The 18079-nt window shown below is 37.9% G+C and overlaps 2 protein-coding genes across 4 annotated transcripts in view; one reads left to right on the forward strand and one right to left on the reverse strand.

The window, feature by feature from the left end:
• The window catches only part of LOC123308731 (semaphorin-1A), a 322740-nt gene that overhangs the window by 9760 nt on the left and 294901 nt on the right, over positions 1-18079 (forward strand). Inside the window, exon 1 of one of the 3 annotated variants that reach the window (XM_044891523.1) lies at positions 10052-10245. The exons of the other annotated variants lie outside the window; for them this stretch is intronic. The gene's annotated coding sequence lies outside the window, so the exon portion shown is untranslated. Of the gene's footprint in view, positions 1-10051; positions 10246-18079 lie in introns of those variants that run through there. 3 annotated transcript variants of the gene reach the window in all.
• Positions 11712-14463, reverse strand: LOC123307177. Its single transcript, XM_044889394.1, has 2 exons — positions 14442-14463; positions 11712-14047 (listed from the first exon to the last, which is right to left on the reverse strand). Exons 1-2 carry the CDS (start codon positions 14461-14463, stop codon positions 11712-11714), a joined length of 2358 nt encoding a protein of 785 aa, XP_044745329.1.

The raw sequence follows: 18079 nt of genomic DNA on the forward strand, positions 1-18079 counted from the left end.
GCAATTCATTTACATCAATCTGTATCGTAGGTATTTTCCTCCATCTACTAATAATATAAAATTGTACAAAAGTTTTTATTCAGAAAAAATCCGACCTTGAACCCGGGCAACACTTCCCCAAGCATCCCGAACGATCTGAGTGACTCAATTCAAATATCCTGCTCGACAAATTTCTCACATCCTATCGGACTCGACGGCATCACTTGTAAAAATCCCATTTCCGTCATCGTTGCAGCCACGGGGATCTTGGCCGAGAAAGGGGACGACGGTACCTACGTCTGAACCTATCGCTACCCGTAATTGAATTAGAGAAGTTGAGAATGAGAAAAAAAAACGCCGGGTCGGTAGAGGCCGAGGCGGTAGACAAACCTACGCTGGTTTCGTTATGAATGAATAATGAGGCTGGGAAAGTCCAAAGGACACCACACCCCGTTGCAATCCACATCGGTTCTACCTTCTCTGGACGACCGTTTAATGCGGTTATGGGATGTATCGTCCCGCTGTATATAATGGAAAGCGATAAAATTACTTTTATTTGGATGGTCGTTATTGTCCCTTCATCGCTAATCGGTCGAGTTTCCTTAGATGGAACGAGTAAATGCGGATAATGCTTCTTGTTGACGTGCTGAATATATGAGGGGTGTTTTGGAGGTCTGTTCTCACTGTTTTTTGTGACAGCCGATTTTATACTATACTTCATTCAGATTTAGTTTTTGTAACTAGAACGGAGTAAGGTCGGCACTCATGAAATGTCGTTAATGTCATAACACTGTTGCCACAACTTAAATCATTTTTTATTACGAAAATGCCGAAAGTGATTGAAAAAAGAAACAGGGCAAAGATTAAAGACTCTATAATGTTTGAGACAGGGTTTCAGGAAGTGCTATTTAGAATTCAGGTCCGCTCATTCGAATAGTTATACCCTGATATTCTAAAATCCACAATACGTCAGACGGTAGCGAACATATTCAATGTAAGACAATTTATATAATGTTTAAGCTGAATCTAAACGACTTATATTTCAGCTGAATATTTCCATAATCAGAAAGATTTATGAATGAAGAGGATGACTAAGAATTTCCTTCTATTGGGAGACCCAAAAAGTGGTGGCATTTGAGAATTTTATGTTTGAATGAATTAATGCGAAAAGTATACTACCGGATTTTCGATGAATGTCATCGTAGCGTAGAATAAGTTCCGAAAATTGATTTTTTTATTTTTCATTTGACTTGTCCTATACATTGTAAATGTCTTAAGGTACCAATAAATACCCAATTATTATTATAATATCAATGTATTAAGATGAACAGCTACAAAGCCCACAAATAAGCGCCAATTGCCCTGTTTATTGTTTATTCGTGTAAAATTTTTGTTCAAAGGTGAAGTTCATCTTGACTTGAAACTTCCTTTAAGTCCTTTTACTTATTTTGATGCGAGATGATATTTGTTGAAGAATTTAACATTTTTGCAATTATCTGTTAATTCCTTCGGGAGATACACATTCCCAACCACTGCATCATATGCATTTCATCTTCGGGTTAATATTTTTGAAATCTACAACGTATTCAAACATTAGTCAAAGAAGATAACGAACATTAACTCTGATATTATACTGATCTCTTGTATTTTCCATGCAAATAACTGGATTTGGTATGCCTTCAATCAGTTTGTATAAACTTCAATTATGTTCGTCACATATTTTCCGAAGAGATTCGACATTGTGATAAAATACGTAATAACAGAAACTTTTACGTAGAACGGGCAACATAGCGTTGATTTAAAACCCAAAAATGTTTTGACAAGCGTCATAACCCCAAATTTTCATACTATACAGAGTGAAATGTGTCAAATTTCCATGGCCAACCGACTGCTAAAATAAAATTGAATGAAGTATAGGTCTCATTTTGTTATGCCGAATATGCTTGGGAATTCTGGAACTTTTACTCGTAATAAATGCCATTAATCGTTTGCAGATACGTCGTACCTTGTCAACTTTCGCTATAAGGTTGCTTCAAGCTCTTTCAAATACGACAGAGTCTCTCGGATTGTACAAGGTGTCCCAAATTGCTTGATTTTGGTTGTTTCTGGTACTGCTGGACTAGATAGGTTAAAACGTTCGGAGGAGTCCCGGGCTCGATTTTCCTGAAGAGTCCATTAGTGGAAATCGTTTCTCAATCTATTCATTGGTCTTGAAGATATAATCAACTTCGATATTTTGTCGATTTCGAAAATGTGTCATAGTTTCTTTATTTCTTTATTTTCGAAAATATCTTAAAACGATAAAAAATTTCTACTTTGTCATTGGAATTAGCGATACTATATTGAATTTTTTTTCATCTCCTCTACTAAGGGTGAAAAAAAACAACTTCTATATTTCAAATACGAATGTATTCTATTTGGATCTCATTTCATACACGAAAATTATTTTTCCCAAAAATATGTACGAGGATGTAGTGATATCTAGTGAGCCTAGACCAATTAAAAGAAAGGAGATGTCCACCGAAATAGTGAAAATCAAAAATTAATCATCGCGTTCGATCTGTGGGTGGGTGTATTGAAAACACCCAAACTGAAAAATTCACGAAATTCTCTGTATAATTCCGTTTACGTTAGTAATTATTTCTAAAAGTTTTTTCAGTAAAATCAAGGTTGAACGACTGAGCCCAAACATAACAGCATAGCACCGTGAAATTCTCGACCTCCGATGAAAATTAATCTCTTTCGAAACAGATTATCAACCCGCGATCAACTTTGCTCCCAAGTATCATTCAGCACTTTCGACGAAACTCCGGATGAGCGGGCGGATGGTTTTTCCGATCATAATTGAAACAGAAACTCCGGGCTCTAAAGGGCGACGAGAAAAGGAATATTGTCGGAGAACCGCTAGAAACAGATAATCATTTCTCGTTTTCAGCGGGCCAAAATGGGGCGAGGGGGCTTGCGCAGCCCCTATTTAAAGTGATTGAGGTCGATAATGTGTCCTTTTATCGGATGGAATCATCTGCAGTCTTCTGTTTTCATAAAACCGAGGTCCAAATTGGATTTGGCCGATTTGGGCGCCAGATAATGCCCCGGGAACACGTTCTATAAACTTTTGGAGCACTGGCGACGGAGCGATAGATGTAATGTCAATATTTCGTTATGGAACGTCGTGTCGGAGTTGAATGATACTTTAACTAGCTCGATAACTTTTGATGAAGAACGATTTTAGAAGGGCACGCAGTAATTCGTGTAGGTATATTCGATTCTGGTTCATAATATCGAATGGGAACTTTCGACAACGAGCGCAGAGATGAGCGTGCACCTTCTTGAAATTATCGCCGCTATAAGACCTTCGTATTCCCTAGAGGCTACACGCTGAAATATAATGCAGAACGCCATCCTAAAACGATTTATTCGGAAGAAAATACCCATCACTCAATAAGCCTCAGAGCTTACCTAAAAAACGATTTATTTTTGTATTCTACTTTCTCAATCAACACACTCGTTCTTTAAAACGATCTTCAAACTTTTCGATGTTCTTTGTGTGAAGCGATTTGTCTTTGCTCTAAATTGACCCCATTTCTTCATTTGAGCTAAATCTCTTTCCACGATGCATCTTTTTTATGTCTGGAAAAATCCAAAAATACGGATGCCTAAATTTTCATGTTAAATTGTAAAGGCTACCTTCTGATATCCTCAAGGTGCGTGTAACTACAGTCTGAAGGTCAGTTTCACCTATTTAACTAATTTTTCAATGCCTTTCAATACATACTTAATTGGTTTTACCCTCGGTTTTACCCAAAACATGTCGACAATATTGTTAGAACGTTGACTTATTGAGCGATATAGTTGAGTATATCCCTAGTTATAGCCATTCGATGTGCTATTGAGAAGGACGAAAAACTGTCTATTGCAAATTGACATCCGAAGCGTAGCCGAGGCTAGCAAGCAGTCGAAACAATATAGGAGGAGTGGTACTCGTATCCTTACCGCCATCACTATATATTCTTGATTATACTGAACCTCGTACTGAACACTATTCAAACCACGTTGTTAATTCACTCTTAAAATGTAGTAGATTTCGTAGAGGATTATTTTGACAAGATATTGTCACAGGCACCTATGCTTTTATCAAATTCTGGCTCTCGAAACTGATTAAATAATCGCCACTCTCGCAACAGTATAAGCGAGGTACAGAGCGGACGAAAAGTGTTCAAGGACGAAAAGTGTATAAGGACGAAAAGTAGGTACTTGCCTTCAAAAATAGTCGACGAAAAAAAGAATTCTGAGATACGAACATTATTATGATACAACGGAAAATGCTCTTTGTACCCATTAATTGTAAAAAATCAAGATTCCACTTCGAATGCTGATGGCACAAGGGTAGTTTTGGTCTAGTATTTTTCCTGACCATATTTATTTTGTTTCATATTCGAAAAACTTATCTATGTAGAATATACAGTGTTTTTTCAGCCATTAAGAATAAATATTCGTTTTGCCATATCGATATTTGTAGCGTCGTACTGCGAACCACACGTCAGGGCAGTAGTGCATTGCCGCGGTAATTTTTCAGCTCCCTCAAATATTAAATATGACATCAGGAACAAATGTTCGACCATGAAACGTATCCGACACAAGAATTTGGGAATCCAGGCCGGCCATAAATTTATCCAGCTGCAATATCTTTCCGAAACCTTCCATTATTTATTTTACAAGATGGCAGTATGGGAAACAACACGGGACAGGGAGTTTTCATCTAGCGCGTCATTCCGCATGAAGGATTTTTATTGGTTTAATGCAAACGTTAGCTTTTCGGAAACTTATGATTCTGCGGTCCCTCCCCCATCTTGTATAATATTTACAATCTCTCCGGAGACGTGGGGGAAACTGGATGGAGCTAAACCTAACGCTGTTCCGGCGATAAAGGCGATTATATTGAATTTTTCATCCGGACACAATTTCCAAATGAATGAGTCCTTCGGCCCTCGGTCAGATCCAATTTCTGGGATTAGCCAAACACCGTCGGATAAAAAAGAGATTGCATATTTTATGAATTCCCGAAATATGGGAGATACACTTTATCGCTTCATGGGCACGCTCCCCGTCGATTCCGATTTTTTTCGTTAGCGCCCATTTCCTGATTTCTGGGGGGTATAGCATTTTGTTTCGATTCCGGGTGGATTATTAATGGACTGATGGGGATTGTTTTCGCTTTTTATTCGGATATCAGATAGGGAGCTGTGATCTGTGCCTTACGCTCTGGTTTTTAGCAATCAGTCAGTTGGAATGAAAAAATATTACCGTATATTCCAAAAGTTTGGCACCGAAAAATTATATAATAAGAACGGGCCTTTTTGTATAGGTTGAGAAATTCATGATCAATATCGAACTCCATAAAATTGTTAAGAAATCACTTTGTATTGATTTGATTTAGACTTGAGTTATTCTGTTAAGGAAGGTTAGTCCTGAATAATAGGGAATACCGTGGAAAATGTCCAGTGGAAGAGAATTCCGAAGTCTGGGTGTTAGTTAGCCTAGACCAGTTCCATGCATAAAAAAAATATTGCGTTACCATAGCAACGAACAATAACTCATTAGAAGTGTCAGTTTGAGGTTTGAGGTCGTAAAAGTGAACCAGAATTACGCAATAAATCGTAAGAAAGAAGATATCCACCGAAATTGTGAAAATCGAAAAATTGGAGTATCGAGCCATCATCCAGTACCTGTATTTAAAAGGGTTAAGCAGATTTACGAAGATATGCTTAATACCCTTGGTGATCAATGTCCTTCGTATGCGACCGTGAAACATTGGACTGCAAGCTTCAAAAGGGGTAAATTTTCCATTGAAGATGATGACCCATCGGGAAGGCCAGTTTCTGTGACAGTCCCCGAAAATATCGATGCAGTTCATGACATGATTTTATCAGACCGTTGAATTGGGCTAAAACGGATATCTGAAGCACTGAATATTTCATACGAGCTCGTTCATCATATAGTTCACGTCAATTTGGACATGAAAAAAATTGCTGCCAAATGGATCCCCAAATGTTTGAATGTTGGCCAAAAGAGTGCTAGGGTAGAAGCATCGCGTTCGATCTGTGCTCGATTTGAAAACGATGTAGACTTCTTAAAACGAATTGTTACTATAGTTGAGACATGGGCACATTTCTACGATCCAGAAACAAAGCAACAATCGATGGAATGGCGAGACCTCGGGCGAGACTCTGGCTCTCCAAGACCCAAGAAGTTTCGTGTCCAAAATTCTGCTGGAAAAGTTCTTGCTTCATGAAATGAAAGAATATTGGGATTCTTGGACTAATTTTATTTATTGTTCCTCAATACAACGCCGACGTTCTTGCTTCAGTTTTTTGGGATTGCCATGGAGTAATCATGATTGATTTTTTGGATAAGGGTAGAACAATAACTGGAGATTATTATTCAGCATTATTGACCACTCTACAGGAAAAAACTGAAGAGAAAAGACGCGGAAAGCTACCCAAAGGTGTTTTGTTTTTACAAGACAACGCCCCTGCACACAATTCTCATATTGCCATGCAAAAAATTCGTGATTAAAGGTTTGAATTACTAGAACACCCCCCTTATTCACCAGATTTGGCTCCATTCGACTATCATCTCTTTCCTCAACTGAAAAAAAGATTAGAAGGTCATAAATTTTCTTCCCACGAGGAGGTTATAAAAGCTGTGAAGGTCTGGTTGGCCTAGCAAGAAGAAACATTTTTTTTTAAAGGTCTAGAGACGTTGCAGGTTCGCTATAATAAATGTATCCAATTAAGAGGAGAATATGTTGAGTAATAAAATATTTTGACATTGAAATTTTGTTTGGTTCTATAGTAGGCTAAGAATTTTTCAATATATCCTCGTAAGAATGAATAGACAACCTTGCCAAAGAGAGCGCCAATAATGATTGACCTCCCTAAGGGTGAAATAACCTCTTTCGAGATTGAGGTTAGCAACGATGCCGCCGCACTGATTCCGTGACGATTTCTCGCAGAACGAAATGTCATAAGTCCCGCGAAACTATCAAGAACTTTGCCAAGAAATAATTTCGCAAAGTTGAAATTGTCAGATTTCGTCGGGTCTCTGCGCTTCGGAGTGAAATATGCAAATCGGCCAGGATGTTCGTCCTTTCAGCCCGCAAATTACGAATTCGTCCGCCGAAACGGAGGACGGGTCAATAATTCAGGCAACAGACCGAAATCTTGATTTCCGACTCAGCTTCTGATGGTCTTTTGGGGGAGTTCTGACCCTCGTGTCGGCATCTGATTGTCCTCTAATGTTCTACAATTAGTCTTAATTAGCGCCGGGTATCTGTTTCGAGTAAGTTCTGATTACCCTCTCTGATGCGTAATTGGAGCGCGAGACATCGCTCGGACCCAGATTCAGGCTAGGGTCTAGCAACAATCTTATTCGAATCTTTGAGTATTATTGGTAATAATATGGATAAGTGATCCTTGTAAGGAAATTCTGCTAGAGCTGGAGCCTCACAGGGCTGAGAACAAAATGTCTTTCTGCGCCGAGGCCACGATTGACCAGTGTACATCCTGAGCTAGTCGGGGTTATCAGCTTTCTGGTAGGCTCTTCTGGTCTCTTCCAAGCTAGGCCAAACCTCTCCTAGGACAACTGATTAGAACATATTCCATAAATTTCGCTTCAAGTTCACAACCTTTACAAATACTAGGATATATTGAAAAATTCTCAGTCTACTATAGAACCAAACAAAATTTCAATGTCAAAATATTTTATTACTCAACATATTCTCCTCTTAATTTGATACATTTATTACAGCGAACCTGCAACGTCTCTAGACCTTTCCAAAAAATGTTTCTTCTTGCTCTGCAAACCAGACCTCCACAGCTTTTATTACCTCCTCGCTGGAAGAAAATTTACGAACTTTTAAGCTTTTTTTTCAGTTGAGGAAAGAGATGATAGTCGGATGGAGCCAAATCTGCTGAATAATGGGAGTGTTCTAGTAATTCAAACCCTAAATCACGTATTCTTTGCATGGCAACATGAGATTCGTGTGCAGGGGCGTTGTCCTGCAAAAACAAAACACCTTTGGATAGCTTTCCGCGTCTTTTCTCTTCAATTTTTCCCGTAGACTGATCAGTAATGTCGAATAGTAATCTCCGGTTATTGTTCTACCCTTATCCAAATAATCAATCATGATTGCTTCATGGCAATCCCAAAAAACTGAACCAAGTACTTTTCCACCAGATTTTTGGGCACGAAACTCCTTGGAGAACCAGAGTGTCGCCATTCCATCGATTGTTGCTTTGTTTCTGGATCGTAGAAATGTACCCAAGTCACATCCATAGTAACAATTGGGTTTAAGAAGTCTACATCGCTTTCAAATCGAATACGCAATATTTTTTTCATGCATGGAACTGGTCTGGGCTAACTAGATATCAATGCATCCTCGTATGTTGGTAGTGTTCCTTAGGCTCCAATTCTTTGGGAGTTTCTTAAGTTTAGTGGGACTAAACTTTTCGTTGGGCTGTGAAGTTCCAGAATCTGAACTTGACGACATTCAGTTGCCAGTGAGAGTGTGTAGTTGGATCAATAGCAGGTGCTCTTCTTCTTGCCAGGCCCTCATCCTTCAGTTTGCGTTCACAATCATTGTGCTCTGTGCCCTGTCGCCCATCTTGAAGACAGCTCATTTAGGCGTAGATTGTAGATTTTCAGGACCATAAGATCTATTGTACCCCCACCAGAGCTCTTTTCGACTTCATCGTCTCTCCACCCATTTCCAGAGTTTTGATAAACTTGAGTATCTGGGATGGCTTCAAGGAGAAGGAGGCTCGCAGTGTTGAAGTTCCCAAGAAACTTTTTGTAAGGATCCATCCCCTTTCTACTGATCATCGTAGTGATAGTTTTCTCGATCCTGTTTTTTATTATCCTTTAATCATTGGTGGGATGTTATTTATCAGAGAGGCCCTAATTTCTGCTTTCGAATTCTCTCATCACCCGTATCTTTGTTGCAGCTGAGGAACCTCACATCGAGTGGGGCTTTTGCAGAATTGATACCAGCGCTACCTCAGCATGACAGGATATTGTGCAGCTTCTGTGAGACTACTGTATCTTAGGGAGAAGGGGGAATAATATCTTCATATATACCAGTACCTCAGCTTCGATAGTTGCTCGATCCATTTGGAATTCTGTTATATTAGTGGGCTTCGATGGGAGTTCTTCTTTTGGTATACTACATGTATATTCCTGATGAAGTTCACTGCTTAGGAGATACCTCTGGTTTTAGACTAGAACTGTCAACCTTGGGAGTCAACTATAGGTCTTTTTCATTTTGTATACCTCGTAATGTTTCATGTGGATGAAAATGAAACTTTTATATTATGATCATGACATTCCCGCCCCTCATACATCCATCAAATATAGAATAACCAATTCGCGTCGAATAAATTCACGGGATTTTCGCATAATATAAATTCATGAATTCTAATTTCGGATATGTAATCTCGGATACAGGTTTTGAATTTTGTCCGCCAATTCTGTCAGATATTTCGCTGAAATATCATTCTATCGAATTTCATACATTTTGAGGATTAATTTCCGACATAGGAAATAAATAATAATTCCGTATCTGTCATCGTACGGGTCGATATCGAAACAGAATTCGATAAAAATGGACCGAAAGCCAAACAATGGACGCATGGATGTGGAATTTATAAAATTGTATTCGATACCTACTGATATTCATGTGGAGTTGGCGAAATGAAAAAAAAAACGGTATTGTATGGTTTACACTTGGAATCTAAACTTCGAAATAAAGAGGTTTCGAAGGTAATTGGACAAATAGAATAACTGTCTAGTTCACGAACAACAACTAAAGGCACATATTTACCAAGAGAACTTTCATTCAATTTATTCCTAGAGTAGGGAATTTGCATTAAAATCATATCTATTTGATCTATCTAATCTATGATACGGGCACGTACTTCTACAGATCACTGATTTCGTTTGGTATTTCTGTGGACATTTCGAATCCTTACTTCACAACTTCTGTCATCTGTGATTGTCCCCATATTCGGTTCACCGATTTTATGACACTGCTTGAAAATTTTCGGTGGGGACATCTATGGTTTGACTGTTGGGAATGTCAAACTGTGTTCATTAGAATTATTCGATTAATCATGAAACGTTTAACATTAACAACGTTTTCAGAAAATTATTGTGTGCGTGAAATTCATAGAGCCCTTCGTCTCTCTTGTGGTTAACATAATCAGCATGGTAAATAATTCTCATATTTCATAATTTCACTAATGATATTGCTGTCTCGTGATTTTCATTTGGAGTTAGAAAAACTCCACCTTTCTTGTAATGAATCCATGAATATTTTTATCCACAATAACCTTATAACTGAAGTTTTCACGATATCCATCATCCATCAGAAGAATACTTGAATCAATTGCATTTAGGTAATTATTTATTATAAATATTAACATTTATATCAGCAGATATTGCGTTATTTGTTTCATTATCACACTTCACATCATATTATGTCACTTCTTTTGGCTGCTTCTTTTATATTGACGTATAATTGATTTCGAGACCACGCATGGTCTCCTGTTGCTCTCAGATTGCTCTGTAACCGACCAGTCAGCAAAACACTATTCCACAATCCTTTTCTACAAAATGAGGGTATAAGTTTTCACCCCTATCTCGATAATTACGGATGCATCATAATTGCACCAGCCTCATTAATTATAACGTTGTATCAAATTATGCTCCCCTGCTGCACAGCAGCGTAGGCGAACTTGCACAAACGATATATTATTATTATTGTTCCGAAATGCATTGTTCGTGGCGGGTTCTGCATATCTCAGATAAAATGGAATTAATTTCCGTTCTGTGGCGTTCATTTTCTGACGCTATAGCGTGTTTCTATTATTGTTGCTCACGTATTAAGCGGCTTCGTTTTCAAGCCGTACGAAAATTAAAATCTTCGACGAGAAAGGATGGCGGAATGCTTATCGATGGTGGGAATCGATAGGTTTGAACGGAGAGGGAAATTAGTTTCCGTATTTGTTCGATTAACCGGGGCAAAAGGCAAATATTTGTTGTTTGCCTCGTTTTTTGAAGGTAACCGAAAATCTTACTCTATGATTATCCATCGATGGGAGATTTTTAACCATACCTTCAGGAATGAGTGGAAATTTTGTGGGCCGTATGTTAATTAGTTATTCTGTGATAATTATTTGAAGTAGTTTAAAATAATATGGCACCCTTAAATATTTAACATGCCTTTAATTTTCAAAACATAGCATAGGTACAGAATATCCAACCACTATCAATCTATGCATTCGCGACATATACAGAGGATTAAAAAGCTCCTTTAGAGATGTGCAGGGTGTCCCTAAATTGATGTCCCATTCCAGAAACTACACTGGACCGCAAAATTAACCGGACTAAAAGAAACATCACAAATTGAATATTGATATTCAAGGGCGTCGCCAGCTTTTGACTAAGGGGGGGGCAATGGGGCAATATTATGGAGGATAAAAAATATGAACGCCTGGTAAAGTCGAAAGCATGAAGCATTACATTTTGGAAGTCATTGCCTCGATGACTATTGTAATAAAAACGGTTCTAATATCAATAATCGATGTATAAAACTTCCCAAGCCCTCGACAGCACAAGAACTAAATCAAACTTTCAAACACAGTTATAATTATTTATTTCAACAAAAATAATATTTAATTAAAACATAACCTGCGGGGATTTTTTGCGAAACTTTCAACCACTTTATCATAAAAATTATTTAGGTTTTTATTTATTATAGCTCTGTGTACGCTCATCATGGCCAGACCATTAAGACGATCTTCTGCCATGGTGCTTCTTAGCCATGTTTTTAGTCTTCTGAGGCTGCTAAAGGATCGCTCTACTGTACAGGTCGTGCATGGTAAAGCGATCAAAATTTTTAATGCTCTTTCCGTTTCGGGAAAGAAGGAATTTGTTTCTTTTAGGACATCAACAACTGTTAGATCTGTCAGATTGAGCCTGTCGTGCCACAATTGCTGCCAAAGTTCGATTTCATTCTTTATGTTCGGTAAATCATAAAACTGGGCAATAGATTCACAAGTTCGTTTCAAATTTTCAGTTGTCATCTTTTGCATCTGCGCCGGGTGTAACTTAGATAATGCGAATGATGACGTGTTTTCTTCAGCAAAACGTACTTCAAGGGAGGTGATAATTGAATCTAAGTATGGTATTACCAAAGACCTCTTCCAGTATTCTGAAGGGCTTTCTGCTGGATGATTGCTTCTATGACGTTGTTTCCCAGTAATACGCGGCACTGATGTAATGTCCTCCTCCAGTCCGACTTTCTCCGCAACAGCAGTAGCTTCCTTTATAATTTCGTTTGTCACTTTTTCCGGATTTTCACGATGGTTTTTAATTAAAAGTAAGATCCTTTTAATGTGTTCCGAGGCTTTGACCACGTCCAAAGCTACAGATTGGAGTACGTTGACAACGGGTTCCATCAAAGCCGAGTATTTGGCTACCAACATAATCCCGAGAATAAAAGAAATTCTGGAAGTAGCCGCATGCAGTTGGAATGCACTTTTTCGAGTTGCACTATTTCCTTCCTGTGATAATGTTTGTAAGGCTTCCAGAATTGCTGGAAGATTTTCTTTAAAAACTCTGATGGTTTTGTGTTTCTCACTCCATCTTGTCTCACAAAGTCTGGAAATATTAGGTATTAACTTCCTTCTCAAAACTGATTCTCGAAAAAAGTTAATAGTATCTTTGGTGGTTCCCATGGCATTTCTAATTTCAGGAAGTGAGTTCAGATCATTGATCACTAGATTCAGTTTGTGGGATGAGCAATGAAAGTAGAGGGCTTTGGTGTACTTTTTGCGTAAGATCGCTTGTACCCCTCCTTCTTTTCCTGACATCGTTGAGCATCCATCAAAACCAAAACCAACGCATTTATTTATATTCAGATCTTCTTTTGTCAAAAACTCATCTATCCTATGTGCAATCGATTTCGCATCCAAATCTTTTAGCTCAATGAATCCGATAAACATTTCTTGGACTTCCTGTGTTTCTTCATCAAAATATCGCATCCCAATCGATAGTTGTTCAGTGCCAGAAATATCAGCTGTTTCGTCTGCTAGCACACTATATGCTGCTGCTTCTTTCACTTTTTTCATAATATCAGCCTTAATAACGCTTCCACAAATACCAATTATTTCATTTTGAATTTCCACTGAACGGTAGCTTGCATTCTTTTTCCCTTGCTCATTGTGTTTCTTTAAAATCAAATCTCCCGCGTCAATTCGCAGCCTGTATAAATCCTCGAGAATACCTTCACCATAATGTTTACCTCTCAGTGCTAAGTCGTGTGACCCGCAGAACGTAATGCAGGAAATAATAGATTTTATAATTTTGCGATTTTCTTCAATTATTGCCTGGGAATATTTGTTCAGTTGCACATCGACAGGCACACCTTCGAGAAAAGATTTAGCAGCTTTCAATGCCTCCTTATGGAATTTTGTTTCAATGTGCTTTTTGCACTGCTCGTGAATATCTTTGAATTTACAAAAGGGCCTTATAATAAAAGATCCCAATATGCCTCTAAATGAATTTGGATTTGGTGGGAACAACGTACAATATTTACAAAATGCTCCTTTTTGACGCCTGGAATATACCAACCATGGAGAGTATGTTTCCAACCAAGAATAATTAAATTTTCTCTTTAAATGTTTTGCATCTTTCGCAAAGTCATAGGTCGCGGAAGGAGACCAACAGTTTTCAATCAATTCCTTCTTCTTTTCTGTTGATAACATGTTTGCCCGTCCAACATATCGCCCGATATCATATTCATTGCAGTCATCCTCATCCATCAATGAATCAGGATTCGGCGCCAGAGCCAGATATCTAGAGGTACTTGGTCTAGGTAGTTCCTGCGACTGAATATAACCTGTTGTGGTTGTGGTGATCGATGAAGACACATGCGATATTGTCGTTAATTTGTCCTGTTCATCGCTGTCGCTACTTGATCCATCAGTTTTTTTTCGTTTCAAACTTCCTGCAAAACAAAACACTTTTTTAGCAGTATTTATATCAAGGATCTGTTCATCTGTTTTAATTTGTATTTAATTAAACCACAAATACAATATATGTTTTTTTTTCATAATTATTTACTGAAAACGAAACCACTGTTTAGTTTACGTTGAATGTACAGAGATTGAATCGATAAACTCGTTTTTAATAAAATAAAAGTATTTTTTAACATTTCCCTTCCACATAATCGATCCTTTCTTTTCACATCAAGAATATGCCAGATAAAATCAAAAATTATATTCTTAACGATTATTATACGTCTCTATCTAGCTGTGTATCCGTTGCCAAAGCTATTAGCTAAAAGAAATAAAATAAAAATACTAGCTCTAAGTCCAAGATTAAAGCAGTACATAACTTACCAAAATACTTTCTGATGTCCATTTTGATAAGACGATGAATGGAGACACACTCAGAAACTTCACAACTCAACACTGAGATAATGAGATATTATTATTTAACAAATATAAATCAATATTGACTAACACAGGCAAGCCTAAGTCTTATAATTGATTTTCAATTCGCTTATTCAGCTTGCTCACGTCTTTATATACCCAAACGAACATCACACTAGAATGTACGGTAACATTCTATCTGGTCTAGTAAATGCTACCAAATTCTAGAGTTCATTGAACAAGCGCTATCTAGCATCGAGTAGCAATACTAGGTCTTACAAAGATTGTCGTAGGTGTTTCTTATGAACATTTATAGATGACATTGTCCACAAAACCAATTAATGTTGAATATTTCAATACTTTCTAAAATATACATTAAACTTTGTGAATTTATTTACGTTTTGTCATGCGATGCGAAATTTATTAATAGGTAAGGAAGTCAATTGCTCGCACTTTGGTCGCTTTGCGGCTAGCTACATTTGATCTCTAGGGGGGGGCAGCTGCCCCCCCCTGCCCCCCCCTGGCGACGCCCTTGTTGATATTGAAAAACTTTGAAGTTTTTTCATCAATTTCGATAATTTTTTGACAGGTTGCTTATTCTTTCATCCTCATCTTGTACTGATTGCTTGATTTTGAGGTCTAGAGTACAAGAGCTAACGTATCCTTCGTTTTTACGTCATTTGCGAAAATTTAGATTTTGACGATTTCGAAAACTTTTCAATCACCTAACATTCTCGAGAACTATAAGAGCTGGAAGAAAACGGATTACATATTTCCAAGCTCGTTTCCAGAGAAACAAAGAATGGTGAAAACCGTAGCCCCCTACGATTCTGTATTGAGTTTTTGAGCAAAAAATCAGATTTTGACGATTTCGAAAAGTTCTCATAACTTTTTTGTCTTTGAAGTTACAGATCTGAAACTTGAACCCTCTATACAGGCACTTTTTTACGTAGAATCCACTGGCGAGCTCAAAATATTTTTTCATTTCGAATCATTACGCAAACTTTCGTTTTCTTAAATGCAAACTCTTATTCAATTTGTTATTTTTGAATTGGAAGAGTTTCTTTTTTCAGTAGATTCTACGTATGAAAGTGCCTAAGAAGGTTCAAGTTTCAGGACTGTAACTTCAAGGCCAAAAAAGTTATGAGAGCTTTTCGAAATCGTCAAAATCTCATTTTTTGCCAATAACTCAAAAACGAAGAATCGTAGGAAGCAATGGTTTCACCATTCTTCGTTTATCTGAAGAAGAGCTCGGAAATGTGTCATCAGTTTTCTTCTAGCTGCTATAGTTCTCGAGATCGCCTCAGTAGACAACGAATTTTGCCCACCCTGTATATTCATAAATATCCTGTCTCACGAGATATATTTTTCAAAGACAATCGATGACGATTTTGCCGACATGAACTATGAAGCTAAATGTTGAGAAATAGCAACTTTTCGTATGACCTGTGTTCGTATTTGATCACCAATAAAATATCCTACATATTTCAAAGGAAGAAAACTCTCGAATGCACTCGTAAAGCTCCCGCAGTCGAATAAAATTCAGTCCAGGCCTCGAAATTATTACACGAGAATTATATTGCGAATATATCCAAGGCGTCGAATGTATCGAGATATAGAATCAATAAGGGATGTATAATATATCGAGTTATGAGGAAATTTGGGTCAGGATATCGTCTATCGTTCGGCTCTTATTATTGGATCAGCCGAAGATACCCCACTCATCCATCATCCACAGATAATATATCGCATCCACGATAGCATCGGCACAGAGGATGTGGTGTTTCTTGGGTGAACAGGCAAAGTAACGAATTTAATGTTTGTTTCGGTCGAGGATGAGGTTGGAGCTTTCAGGAAGCCTCGTTCGGTTCGTTAAGGAAGGGGGATTTTCGGAATATTTTTTCAGCTTCTTCATCTGACTGAATGCATCTCTCATTCCATGTTTCTCTTCGAATACGAGGATATATTGAAAAATTCTTAGCCTACTAGTCTCCTCTTAATTGGATACATTCATCACAGAGAACCTGCAACGTCTCTAAACCTTTCAAAAAAAATGTTTCTTCTTGCTCTGCAAAGCAGACCTCCACAGCTTTCATTACCTCCTCGTTGGAAAAAAATTTACTACCTTTTACATTTTTTTTCAGTTGAGGAAAGAGATGATAGTCGGATGGAGCCAAATCTGGTGAATAAGGGGGGTGTTCTAGTAATTCAAACCCTAAATCACCAATTTTTTGCACGGCAACATGGGATTTGTGTGCAGGGGCGTTGTTCTGCAAAAGCAAAACAACTTTGGATAGCTTTCCGGGTCTTTTCTCTTTAATTTTTTCCGGTGCAGTGGTCAGTAATGTCGAATAGTAATCTCCGGATATTGTGCTAACCTTATCCAAAAAATCAATCATGGTTACTCCATGGCAATCCCAAAAAACTGAAGCAAGAACTTTTCCAGCAGATTTTTGGACACGAAAATTCTTAGGTCATGGGGAAACAGAGTGTCGCCATTCCATCGATTGTTGCTTTGTTTCTGGATCGTTGAAATGTACCCAAGTCTCATCTCTCATAGTAACAATTCGGTTTAAGAAGTCTACATCGTTTTCAAATCGAGCACAGATCGAACGCGATGCTTCTACCCTCGCACGCTTTTGGTCAACATTCAAACATTTGGGGATCCATTTTGCAGCAATTTTTCTCATGTCTAAATTGACGTGAACTATGATGAACGCGTTCGTATGAAATATTCAGTGCTTCGGATATTCGTTGTAGCCCAATTCGACGGTCTGATAAAATAATGTCATGAACTGCATCGACACAGAAACTGGCCTTCCCGATCGGTCATCATCTTCAATGGAAAATTTACCTCTTTTGAAGCTTGCAGTCCAATGTTTCACGGTCGCATACGAAGGATATTGATCACCAAGGGTATTAAGCATATCTTCGTTAATCTGCTAACCAGTTAACCCCTTTAAATACAGGTACTGATGATGGCTCGATACTCCAATTTTTCGATTTTCACAATTTCGGTGGACATCTTCTTTCTTCCAATTCATTGCGTAACTCTGGTTTACTTTTTTGACCTCAAACTCGACACTGACACTTCTGATGAGTTATTGTTCGTTGCTATGCTAACGCAATATTTTTTTATGTGTGGAGCTCTTCTAGGTTAACTAGATATCAATACAACTTGATCTGAAGGAAGTTTGTTTTCGCCTCGGTTTTTTTTTTGACCTGATATGTTTTTTCTTGTGGTTTTTCTGTGTTTATTGAGAAGGTTTTCGAATCAGAGATGGCAATAAAAACTTCACTATGGAGGAGGAAATATTCTGAAAATCAATATTTAGTATTTTTGTTGTAATGATATCACAATACGACCGTTTTTGTCCGACTGAATTCCGTAGTTTAGCCATTGTATAAAGACCACATAGTAGTGTAACGCTAAGGGAACGAAGCTTTGATGCGAATGGAGGCAACCACTAGATGGCAGCTTCGCATGTGGAGGCTCACTTATCGATCGATACAGGCCCGTCTTACGGATCTTTAATACGTCCGTCGTAGCGGTTTATTATCTATTTCGAAATAAACCGATCTTTCTGCTTGAAAGAGATATTTCG

The sequence above is a fragment of the Coccinella septempunctata genome, chromosome 2, assembly GCF_907165205.1.
Source record: "Coccinella septempunctata chromosome 2, icCocSept1.1, whole genome shotgun sequence".
In the NCBI taxonomy this organism is placed as follows: Eukaryota; Metazoa; Arthropoda; class Insecta; order Coleoptera; family Coccinellidae; genus Coccinella; species Coccinella septempunctata.

Excerpts from the sequence above, each read along its gene's own strand:
- LOC123307177 (XM_044889394.1), bottom strand. The coding sequence starts at position 14,463 with ATGGACATCAGAAAGTATTTTG. Across the intron at positions 14,048-14,441 it reads GGACATCAGAAAGTATTTTG|GAAGTTTGAAACGAAAAAAA; the intron begins GTAAGTTATGTA and ends TTTGTTTTGCAG.